At 36.2% G+C, this 12962-nt stretch overlaps 1 protein-coding gene across 17 annotated transcripts in view; it reads left to right on the top strand.

Annotated features, from left to right (window-relative positions):
* The window catches only part of Synj1 (synaptojanin 1), an 85724-nt gene that overhangs the window by 18184 nt on the left and 54578 nt on the right, over window positions 1-12962 (top strand). For all 17 annotated transcript variants that reach the window (XM_090348723.1, XM_090348702.1, XM_090348710.1 and 14 more), the window contains exons 4-9: window positions 1619-1886; window positions 5236-5461; window positions 6580-6663; window positions 9040-9101; window positions 10775-10871; window positions 12508-12677. In XM_090348723.1, coding sequence (XP_090204849.1) covers window positions 1619-1886; window positions 5236-5461; window positions 6580-6663; window positions 9040-9101; window positions 10775-10871; window positions 12508-12677 — 907 coding nt within the window. The remainder of the gene's footprint in view (window positions 1-1618; window positions 1887-5235; window positions 5462-6579; window positions 6664-9039; window positions 9102-10774; window positions 10872-12507; window positions 12678-12962) is intronic.

The raw sequence follows: 12962 nt of genomic DNA, 5'->3' as shown, positions 1-12962 counted from the left end.
TAAAACACTGTTCCTGAGTTTTTTTCCTGTCTTAAATAATCCTGAGGCTGGGAGTCTTGCCTAGTGGCAATGCATAGCATGCATGAAGACCCAGGTTTAATTCTTCAGCACCACATACTTAGAAAAAAGCTGGAAATGGTGCTATGGCTCAAGTGGTAGAGCTCTAGCCTTGTGAAAGCCCAAGAACAGAGCTCAGGCCCTGAGTTCAAGCCCCAGGATGGGCAAAAAAAAAAATCCTGAGATATATGTTTAAATCCCTTTTAAAAGGAATTATGTCACTAATTAGTCATGCTAATATACTGAACTTATTAGTAAGTTATTACTTTCAGAATAGTAAGTAATGAGTCAAGATTCAGGACTGTTTCTTTTTATTAATTTCCATTCCCTTACTCTTCTATTCCCTTATTTTCCAGGGCCATTTCTGTTTATCTTAAAGTATTGTTGGCTTCTAAATACACACTGATTTCATAGGATGTGATATAATTAATGAAAAAAGATTATTAATCTGGCATACTGTCATATATCTGTAACCCAAGTCATTGGGCAGTGGAGGCAGTGAACCAGTGGTGTGTTACATAGTGAGACTATCTCAACTCTTATCTACCTCCACAAAAAAATGGTCCTTAAAGTTCTTATAAAACTAATTGCTTTTTTAAATAGTTACTAAGGATTTGTTGTCCATATAGCATCAGCTGCTTATATATTAATGTCATTTTTTTCAACCATACCATTTACAAAGAATTTCAATATTGGCTATTGGTTATTCCTAGCCATCATTAGGGAAGATAGTACAGATAAAATGTATTTTTTGAATTAAATGTTTATAGCTCCAAGTTAAATATAGTTTTGTAAATGTGAATTTATCCTGTTAATGTTGAAATATACAGAATTGGCATCTTGTGCACTGTCCCTGAGCTCTTTTGCTCAAAGCTTGATTTCTACCACATGAGTCACAGCTTTACCTCCAGATTTTGGGATAGTTAATTGGAGATGTAAGACTCATGAACTTACCTGCCTGGGCTGGTTTCAGACTGCTATCCTCGTATTTATCCCTCTGGTTAGCTAGGATTACAGGAACGAGCCACCAGTGCCTAGCTTCAAAGCGTGTGTGTGTGTGTGTGTGTGTGTGTGTGTGTGTGTGTGTCTGTGTGTGTCTGTGTGTGTCTGTGTGTGTGTGTATACATATATATATTTTTTTTTTCTGTCAATTGTGGGACTTGAACTCTGGGCCTGGATGCTGTCCCTCAGCTCTTCAGCTCAAGGCTACCACCCTACCTCTTGTGCCACAGTGCCACTTCCAGTTTTCTGGTGGTTAACTGGAGATGAGTCTCAGGGATTCTAGTGCCCGGGCTGGCTTTGAACCAAGATTCTCAGATCTCAGATTCCTGAGTAGCTAGGATTACAGGCGTGAGCCACCACACCTGACTAAAATGTATTTTAACAAGTATTTTTTTCCCAACTTACAAAAGCCTAATTGTGGATTTCAGTGTATCTATGAAAAGTTAAAAATAATTACACTGTCAGATTTAAAAAATGGAAACAGAAGATAGTCAAAATAGCTTGAAAATATTGGAAATTTTCAACGAATTTATCAATTAAAAATGTTTATTTTTTTCAGGTGATACTATGTTACATTATCTTGTCCTAGTCACTGGATGTATGTCTGTTGGAAAAATTCAAGAGTCTGAAGTTTTTCGAGTTACTTCTACTGAGTTTATATCACTTCGAGTTGATGCTTCAGATGAGGATCGCATTGCAGAAGTACGAAAAGTTTTGAATTCAGGAAACTTTTATTTTGCATGGTCTGCATCTGGAGTCAGTTTAGATCTGAGTCTTAATGCACACCGTAGCATGCAAGAACACACAACTGACAATAGGTTTTTCTGGTGAGTCTGCATTTCATTGTTTCCCTTTAATCATGTGCTATGAAGTAGATTGACTTTAAAGGCATGATACATTCAGCTGTTGCTGTTTCCAGAGATAGCAAGGGATGGACATTGCTGATTTACCATGCTTCTCATTTCTGTTTCCAACTCTTCAGCAAGACATGGCAGATAGCCACTATCGGTTTGGTATCTAACATGAAATCCATTCATGCCTTCTGATAATATTTCATTTCAGAAATATACTTAGCATTTAAGATTTAGGAATTGTTTATAATGAAATTTTATTGGTACAATGATAATGCAATGCTGTTTATCATTCTTAGTTTTCATTTATGTCTCTGCAATGTCACCATTCTGAACCAACATTTCCTTCGTTTTAAAATTATAAGTAGATTTTCTTTTTTTGCCGTGTCAGGAATTGAACTCAGAACCTTGAATGGTAGGCAGATGCTCTCCCATTGAGCTGCTCTCCAGACTTAGTACACTGATCTAAGAGCAGTGGACTGAAGAAATAGTATTCTGGGACAAAGTCTAGTAATACAATAAATACTGTCTTATGTAGGTACTGTGATATATTTTTTTTCATATATTTTTATTATAATTAATAGTAAGGTTACATTATATTCACCACATAGAAGGTTCATTACTTCTTCCCAAACATTGATACCCTTTCTCATGTCTTGGTCACTGTGATATATTTCTTTTTTTTTTTTTTTTTGTATTTTTTATTGTAATTAGTAAAAGGGTTACATGATATTTGTCAGATAGAAGGTGCATGTGATATATTTCTTGATTATGCATCACTATACTGTATTAGAAATAGGCATAAAATGGTGAGATCACATGAGATTATAATTAATATTCCTTTATTATAACAAATTGAATAGCTTATGTAGTGTCTTTTGTCTACAACCACCAGCCTTGGTGCCTTTTCTCTTTGTCATGTGTGAATTGTATTTTACTGTATTAACGTATATTGTAAGACCAAAGCTCTAGCTTTTTGTTCTCTTAGCCTCCCTCAATAGTTGAGATTCAAGTCTTTAACATCATTCATATGGTTCTTGAGTAATACTTTCATGTTTGACACATTTTCCCAGGTTCTTACAGGGCACAAAATCAGCAACAATTGTAAGAGACAAAACTAAGCTCTAATTATTCCTCATAGTTTCATGGAAGTCTTAGTCCAGAGGAATGGCATAGGGGAGCAGAGAGGGCAGAAGGAGCTAAGGCTATAGAGTATGATCTGTCAGAGACTTGGGCTCAGAAAAGGAGGAAACAGTGAGAGGATAGAAGACATAGTGGGAGGGGGTAGGGGTGGGGGGGAGGGAAATGGGGACCAAGACATGTGAAAGGGTATCAATGTATGGGAATTAGTGTACCATCTGTCTGGCAAATATGTAACCCTTCTATTAATTACAATAAAAATTTATGAAAAAAAAGCATATTCAGTTCAGTATCTGAACTGAAATAACAGCTTTTAGTAACTCTGTTGTCTTTAAAAATAAACCTTTTCCTTATGTTTGAAAAAAAAGAAGACATAGTGGGAGATTAAAGGATAATAAGAGAGATTAGTGAACATGAAGCTGTATAGCTCGTAGAAACTAGTGATGATGGAATGTAGTTTTCTCTTGCATTCAGAAATAGGTTTCCCAAAGATAACCTGTGTCACCCTAGTGCCTTTTTTAGTAGAAGATACTGAAACTCAAGTCCTTTGAAAGGACTTCAACATTGCAGCTATGCATTGGACACTGTACTCACCTTTTGATTCCCTGATCATTCTTATTCCCAGTTCCTTAGTCTGAGTCCTGCCAAATTAGAAATCTAAGCAGATGCAGAATCATTTGCCAAGATTAACCAGTAAGAGTAATTCATACATCCTTTCATTCAATTAAGGGTAGAAATAAGAACAGATTTAGATCACAGGAGTTTATCAGTAGCAAACAGATTTAACAAAGGGATGGTGAACACACCAAAGGTAAATTTTGCTCAGTTTTGTTCTTTGCTGTTTTACTAAGGATTAACAAACTTGTTTCAATTGCATAAGAAAACAAAAGTTTTTAGAACTTATGCCCTTCTAACAATATAAATATTCTTTTTAGGATATATGGTATCTTTTGTAGCCAAAGTGGTTATTCCATTGGAAAGTTGAAACTGCTACCAGTCAGCAGCTGTGTAGACGTTCATAGTTTTAAAACAACACATTGTTATTAAAGAAAAAGAAAACTGAAGCTGGGCTCCAGTGGCTCATACCTGTAAATCTTAGCTACTCAGGAGGCTAAGATCTGAGGATTACAGTTAGAAGTCAGCCCAGGCCGGGTGCCAGTGACTCATGCCTGTAATCCTTGCTACTCAGGAAGCTGAGATCTGAGGATCCTGGTTCAAACCTATCCATGAGACTCTTATCTCCAATTAACCAGCAGAAAGTGGCACTGTGGTTCAGGTGGTAGAGCACTAGCCTTGAGCTGAAAAGTTCAGGACAGTGCCCAGACCCAGATTTCAAGCCCCATGACTGACAAAAACAAAAGAAGCCAGCCCAGGCAGGAAAGTCTTTAAGACTCTAATGTCTACTAAAACTACCAAAAAAGTCGTAAGTGAAACTATGATTCAAGTGGTAGAGTGCTAGCATTGAGCAAAAGAAGCTTAGGAACGGGCTCTGAGTTCAAACCCCAGGACCAGCACAAAAAGGACTTTTTTTTTTGGTCCGTCATGGGACTTGAACTCTGGGCCTAGATGCTATCCCTGAATTCTTTAGCTCAAGGCTAGCACTCCACCATGTTGAACCACAATGCCACTTCGAGTTTTCTGGTGGGTAATTGGCAATAAGAGTCTCGCAGACATTTATACCTGGGATGGCTTTGAACCATGATTCTCAGATCTCAGTCTCCTGAGTAGCAACCAGTACCCGGCTAAAAACATGATTCTTCAATGCTGACAATACATTATATAACCTAAGAACTCCAACCTCTTTTTGTACTCTTATCTTCTGATCATTAAAATGGCAAATATAAATTAATACTTGTTGCCTTTTGGGCTGGGAGTGTAGCCTAATGGTAGAGTACTCGCCTACCATGCATGAGCTCTGGGTTCAGTTCCTTGGTACCACTACTTAGAAAAGGCTGGAAGTGGTGCTGTGACTTAAGTGTCAGAGCGCTAGCTTTGAGCAAAAGGTGTTCAAGGACAGTGCCTAGGACCTGAGTTCAAGCCCCAGAACTGACAAAAAAAAAAAACAAAAGAAAAACTTGTTGCCTTTTAACTTAACTTTAAATTAATGCTCTAGGAGTACTGCTTTAAAATTTTTACTTCGTTAATTAGTATTTAATAACAATGCAGTTATTTCTTTTTCCCCTAGGAACCAATCTTTGCATTTGCATCTCAAACACTATGGTGTGAATTGTGATGACTGGTTATTACGCCTCATGTGTGGAGGAGTGGAAATCAGAACAATTTATGCTGCTCACAAACAGGCCAAAGCTTGCCTCATTTCAAGATTAAGCTGTGAACGAGCTGGAACCAGGTTTAATGTCCGGGGAACAAATGACGATGGTCATGTTGCCAATTTCGTAGAAACAGAACAGGTATATAGCATATATTGTTTATTTAGGAACTATTGGAGCATAGAAAACACTAGAATTTCTGATTTTACTTGATTGAGAACACCTTTTGGTACCTATATTGTTGACTTGTAATGACCACAGGTATGTATTGACCTTAAGAAAGGTTTCCCTAAAACAAAATAATTTAGGTATGACTGTTAAGATAGGTGACAAAATATTCACTAGTCAATATGATGCAGTGAACTTCATTGTAAAGTGAATTTCAAAGTCCTTAATTTTAGAGTTATAAAACTTAAAAGTGTTTTTCTTGTGAAATCTAATTCTTAGCAAGATATGTACACCCCTTAAAAATGAAAAGAAAGCCATATAATTAGAAATTCAGGCTATGTCCCGGTCCAACTTACATTTTCCATGTAGGTTTTGAGAACTATTAAAAAAAAATAGGGGGACCGGGAGTTTGGCCTAATGGTTAAAGTGCTTGCCTAGCATGCACAAAGACCTGGGTTCGATTCCTCGGTACCACATACATACAAAAAAAAAAAGCCGGAAGTGATGCTGAGGCTCAAGTGGTAGAGCTCTAGCCTTGGGAAAATCCAAGGACAGTGCTCAGGCCCTGAGCTCAAGCCCAGGACTGGGGGAAAAAAAACTTAGGAAACAAATTAAATATAAGAGGTGGGCTAGGAATTTGGCCTACTGGTAGAGTGCTTGCCTAGCATGCATGAAGACCCAGGTTCGATTCCTCGGCACCACACATATATATATAGAAAAATCTGGAAATGATGCTATGGCTCAAGTGCTAGAGCTCTAACCTTGACAAAGCCCAAAGACAGTGCTCAGGCCCTGAGTTCAAGGCCCAAGACTGGCACAAAAAAAATTAAATATAAAAGATATATGTATAAAATGTAGAATGTTCTCTTCTAAAAGTTGTGATATTTTATATTTTTATTATTTTCTTGGTTAATATTGTTAACTGAAAAAACAATTACATTTTTTATTTACCTGTTTGAATACTTTGATTAGGACCATTTTTATGAGAATATATAAAAATATATTACTCTGCAGCAAATTTTAGTAACTTTGTCATTCTGATATAGCAGTAACAATTTTTTTGTTGGAAATATTCTATTTACTTTTTGTAGGTTGTATACTTAGATGATTCTGTTTCTTCCTTCATACAAATCCGGGGATCTGTTCCATTGTTCTGGGAGCAACCAGGATTGCAAGTATGTTAATAGTTACTTATTGCTTTCTTTACTTGGAAATAAACTGTATTCTCAGAATTTTCAGGACAATTCATTAGTTAATTGATGGTTCTGTTTCATGCAATAGTATCTAGATTCACAATGAGGTTTTTTTTGAGCTTCAGCTTTTTTTCCTTGAATGCTCTTTCATAGTATGTTGCTCAGTTTTGCTCTTTTTAATGAAATACTCGAAGCTTCTCAACTTTATAAAGGAAATAAATTTATTCTGGTTTACAGTTCTGAAGGCTGAAAGGCCAAGATTTAGCAGTCCCCTTTAGTTCAATCTCTGGTTAGAGTATAATTCTGGATGTATTGTGAAATCAGAAGGATGCTTCAAAGTGATGTGGAAGGAGAGACCAGATCTTGAAACAGGAAGCCACAGAGAGTGAATTCAGGAGTCCAGGCACAGGCCTTTCTAACAACTCACTCCCTTAAGATCCCCTACCAGGAGACCAGAATTCCCTCCTGAGGACTGCTCTTCGACTGACCTAAACACATCTTGACAGTTCTGTACCTTCTCCTAACTCTGTACCTTCTCCCAACTCTGATAATATTTTTAATTCAATTTTGAAACAAAAAGCATTTTAAATTTTTTTCTATTTTTGCCAAACTGTATTGAGTGATGATGGCAACTCTTCTCCTACATCCACTTTAAAGTCATTTTGTTGACAGATTAGCACAGTTGTGGTCTAGAGAATTGTAATCCTGAAGCTTCAGGGGAGAGAGAGAGAAAGGGGAGGGGGGAGAGGGATGGGAGGGAGAGAGACAGACAGAGAGACAGAGACAGAGAGAGGTTTAAAATGAAGTTCTCATTTTGAACCTGGGGTTTTAGGCCCAAAGTCGTTGAGTCTCAAATTAGGTCAAGCCACTTGCCCTATATGCCAAAGACAAAGAGACATGGCAAAGGTCAGAGAAATATTTATTACATGGCAGCCATAGGAAAAGAGCACTTTAATAAATCTTTATCTGTCTTAGAGGTACAGACACTGACTTTAAGTAGTGAAGGAAAATTGGGGCAGGGTCTGTGATAAATATGCATAGATAAAATAGTAAAATAGTCCTTAAGTCACAGGTTGACCATTAGCTTAGTGTTTGTCCATGTACTTTGAGCCGTTCTGGGGAAGTTAATACTTAATTACTGGAACAAAACAGGAACAAGGTGGTCTCCTAAGTTGTTTTTGGCTGTTTGCTTTAAGATGATAAGGAGACATTACTTGTTTGAGGGGAAGTTTGCCTTTCTCACAAGATGATTATCATTGAATCTGACCTTTGTCCTGAAGGAAGATGATTGCAAAATTGGCTGTCACAGAGAATGGTTCAGATCAAAGGGCACATAATTTAAAGGACCCAGCCAAAGCATTTTTTTTTTTTTTTTTACAATCTCAGCTTTCTGTTTCTGGGCCAGGATTTTGGCCTAGTGGTAGAGTGCTTGCCTAGACCCGGGTTGGATTCCTCAGTATCACATAAAGAAGCTGAAAGGGTGCTGTGGCTCAAGTGGGAGAACGCCCAAGGACAGTGCTCAGGCTCTGAGCTCAAGCCCAGGACTGGCCAAAACAAAAATGAAAAAATCCTATTTCTTTTTGCAGCTGTTATGACTTCCTCAAAACTGTTTACCTCTGCCACCATAGTATGTAGAAGAGAAAACTCGCATTGATATACCTTCTTTATTTCACTTAATTCAGTATTTCTAATTCTGCAAAGTGTGCTGTTACTGTGAAGTTGTGTGGCTGTGAGGCTAACTTAGTAAGTCTGTTTTGCCAAGAAGGAATGCTAGTTTAAACTCACTGGAGTTTTGATGAGGGAAGATGTTACTAGAAAAAAGACAAATGGACATTATAGTGGTAACCTGCTCAAACGAGTAGGAATTTAATGAGGAAACATAGAAATTTCATTTGAACCATTTTTTAAAATTAGTAAATCTAGGGGGCAAGTTATATCTGTTAATTTACATAGGGCATGCATTTTTTCTCAGTTGTGGGACTTGAACTCTGGGCTGGGGCATTGTCCCTGAGCTCTTTGACTCAATTCTAGTACTCTACCACTTTGGGCCACAGTGCCACTTCTTGTTTTCTGTTGGTTAACTGGAGATAAGAGTTTCAAGGACTTTAGTTCAGGAGCTGGCTTTGAACTGCAATCTTCAGATCTCAGCCTTCTGAGAAGCTAGGATTACAGACATGAGCTACTAGGCCCAGTGGGGCATGCATTTCAAGCATAAGACCATATAAACACTCAATGATTTTTATCCAAGAATTACTGTTCTCAAATATTTTGATACTGCATGTTTAGCAATTCAGTTATTACATATTTTAGGCAATGGTATTTCTTTCTGTATGATTAAATGTATTTTAATATGTTAAGGTGGGATCTCATCGAGTTCGTATGTCAAGGGGATTTGAAGCCAATGCACCTGCTTTTGACAGGTAAAGACAGATTAATTATATATAGTGCTGTAACTTTTGTGATTGCTAGGCAGTTACTTAGTTACATTCATTGATTCATTCCAACTTTTTGGACATCTTAAGTAAAATTTTTAGAAGGCCATGCATTCCTAGACTGAGGGCAGTAATGATCAAACTATAGGGTCTGATCTGGCCTTAAAATTTGCTCTTTGAGTGGCCGGGAACATAACCTAGTGTTAGAGTGCTCACCTAGCCTGCACCAATCCCTGGGTTTGATTCCTCAATACCACATATACAGAAAAAAGCTACAAGTGGTGCTATGTCTCAAGTGGTGAGCACTAGCCTTCAGCAAAAGTGTCCAAGGACAGTGCTTAGGCCCTGAGTTCAAGCCCCAGGACTGGCCAAAAATAAAAACTTTCTCTTTGGGTACTTTCTTCACTATGCTAGCCTCTATTCACATGTAGCTGGTGAGCACTTGAAATCTGACTAGGTCAAATTGAGATGTGCTATAATTATCATATATACACTGGAATTCAGAGATTTGGTACATAAAATAAATAAAAATATAAAACCTCTCAATATTTTTCCATATTGGTTAAGTGTTGAAATAATATCTTAGATGTATTCAGTTTAGGTATATGTAATTTTGTTTGCTTTTTTTTTTTTTTGCTTTTTTAATCTTAATTTTTTTTTGTCAGTCATGGGTCTTGAACTCTGGGCCTGGTCATTGCCCCTGAGCTCTTCATCTCAAGGCTCCCACCCTACCCCTTGAGCCTTAGTGCCACTTCCAGTGGTTAATTGGAGATAAAAGTCTCATGGACTTTAGTGTCTGGGCTGGCTTTGAACCTCGATCCTCAGATCCCAGCCTCCTGAGTAGCTAGGATTACAGGCGTGAGCCACTGTGACCTGCTAATCTTAAATTTTTAAATGGTAGATAAGACTCATCTTACATTTACTTATATTTATAACATTTCAACGCACAGTATTCATGTGTGTGTGTGTGTGCTGAGTTTTCTTAAAGATACACACATAAAGTTTGATTGATAAATTAGGGACAGGAAGAGATTAACTACAGTAGCACTGCTATAACAATATACTTTAATAAAAGTTATGAATATGGTTCTTCCCTCTTTTGAAAGAGTTGGAACAAAATATTAGTACTTTTAGAACCGTGATTGACTTCAAGTAACCAACATAGTAGAAAACAGGACCATAGATAAGGGAATGCCATATGGCTTTAGTAATGCCTGGAGAGAAAAACATCTCGTGTGGGGGCTATTTTTCAAAAGCAAGATCTAGTAAGAAAGTGCTCTGAATAATTTTGGGATATGTGATAAACTTGTGTGGAAAGAGCAGCCCCTTCTGCTCCCACTGCCTGCACAGCCAGTAAGATTTATGTTCTGCTTTTTCTGGTGCTGACCTCAGAGTGAGAAGGGAGCTGGGTGACTCTGGAGCACCATCCTAAATGGGAGTTTCTGTGTTAGTGCATCAGAGTGGACATCATATTTTCTGATTTTTTTTTTTTAGAAATTCAGAGTTTTGGAACATGTATCCAATTTAGCCAATTTTATCAATTTAAAATACTGCTCCTTAGGTACTGTTTAACAATAGATGTGTGTGTGTGTGTGTGTGTGTGTGTACACAATTAAATGAAAGGTTTATCATTTAACATACTTATTTCCTTTTCTCAATAGGCATTTTAGAACACTTAAGAACTTATATGGTAAACAAATAATAGTCAATTTGCTTGGATCTAAGGAAGGTGAACACATGCTAAGTAAAGCTTTCCAGGTGGGTATGGCCATTTTTTCTTCCATTCTGGCCTAGAGTTTCCTAGAAAGATACTTTAAAATAATACAGTAGTCAGAGTGTCACAAGGAATAAGTCATTTCATAGAAAATGTTTAAACCTTTAACTTTTTAGGGCAGTAAGGGAACAGTTTAGGCTAGTGCTGCTGAAATTGCAATTACACAAAAGTTTCAAGGTATTGCTATTGGGTTCTAACTTAATTAATTTTGTTGAGAAGCAGAAAAAAATATTATTTCCCCCAAGATTCACTTATAATTGTAGAAAAATATGAGGTAGATTCCCGCCTGCTTCATAGAAGCTAGAACAATGGTGAATAATGCCTTGTGTAAATGTAAAGCTATCTTATCTTGTATCAATGAGAGAAAACTTAAAATTTCAGATGAAATGAAATAAATTTCAAATGGAAGAAATGCCTGAATTCTAAAGAAAAACACTTTAATAAATGTTTATTGAGTTAGTAGTGGATCAATATATATTACTTTTTTATAAAAGACAAGTGAGATGGCTCATAAATTTTTACTGAAGTTTAATATCATAAGTCTAAAAATAACCTAGTTAAATATTTAGCTATCTTTAAACCTGTGAAATAAATATACTTACTAAACACATTATACTTTTAAAGAGTATTTTATTTGCAAATATATGTATATACATTTGTACATATACATATGCATATACATCTATATATGGATGTGTTTGGAATTATAAGTGGATGTACACTGATATTTGCATATATGTATATGTGTTATTGTGTTATGTATGTGTACATGTGTATTGGATGAAAGTATAAAAAAATCATTTACTTATTTTCAGCAGTTCTAGAGTTGAACTCATGGCCAGGGCCTTTTACTTTCTGGGTAGGTTCTCTACCTTGCTCTTAGTTCCTATTATTTTTCAGTTATTTTCCAGAATAGAAAATGAGTTTTTCCCTGGAGTCATTCTCATATTACAATTAGTGTATCAATGCTTCCCATATAACTAGGATAATAGACATGTATTATGTGTCCCACTTGTTTATTGAGATGAGGTCTTATGAGGTCTTGCATATTTGTTGCCTAGAGTACTCTTGAGCCTTATCCTCAGTCATCTTATCCTAAGTAATTTGGTTTGTTCACCAAATCAGGAGCAAGACAAGGATGCCTGTTCTCTCTACTTATAATTAGTGCATTTCAGTCATGTACAACCATGCCTAGTAAAATGAATTTTTCTATACCTAGTAGTCTTTATTTGGCAGAACATTTTACTTTGAGACTCTCTAATAGGGAATCTCTAATTACTCTCTGATTACAAATTACTAAATTTGTGTTGTAAAAATAAAATACAGGTGATTGTAATAGTATTTTATTTTGTAAACCAGATGAAAACATATTGGTTTCTTGTTGTTAATTTCACGAATCAATTTCTCGTGGATAGTGGATGATGTTTTAAAAATAGATGTCATAAGGTTTCCATTTTATTGCCAGTGTCATGCGGCTTTACTTTAAAGCTTCTATTTATAACACATATATATATATGTGTGTATTTATAACACATATATGTTATATATGTGTTATAAATATATATTTATATATATCTGATTAGTTAACATTTCGATGAGCATTTGTCATTTTACTTTCAGAGTCATTTGAAGGCATCTGAACATGCTTCTGATATCCACATGGTGAACTTTGACTATCATCAGATGGTTAAAGGAGGAAAGGCAGAAAAATTGCATAGTATTCTTAAACCTCAAGTCCAGAAGTTTCTGGATTATGGATTTTTCTATTTCAATGGAAGTGAAGTTCAAAGGTTTGTTAATTTCTCATTCTCTGCCCTTTAAATTGGAACTTTGCTGTAATTTAACATTCGTTCCTAACTGAACAATTAACTTTTCTCTTTTTATATTCAGTCTTATAATTTCAAAGTATTTTTATACTTGATGTTAGGCTTGGTTTTCTTTTTCTAGAATACAGCAAATAGGGTATTAAATTTCATTATTGAACATACATGGGAATGCAGTATATACTGTTTGCTGTCCATGAAATGATCACTTCTCTTTTTGAATGCTTCAACATTTCTTTTTTTTTTTGGGGG

This window comes from Megascapheus bottae, chromosome 1 (genome assembly GCF_031878675.1).
Source record: "Megascapheus bottae isolate mThoBot1 chromosome 1, mThoBot2.hap1, whole genome shotgun sequence".
Lineage (NCBI taxonomy): Eukaryota > Metazoa > Chordata > Mammalia > Rodentia > Geomyidae > Megascapheus > Megascapheus bottae.
Note: the sequence above shows the minus strand (reverse complement) of the source record. Positions and strands in the feature narration are given on the sequence as shown.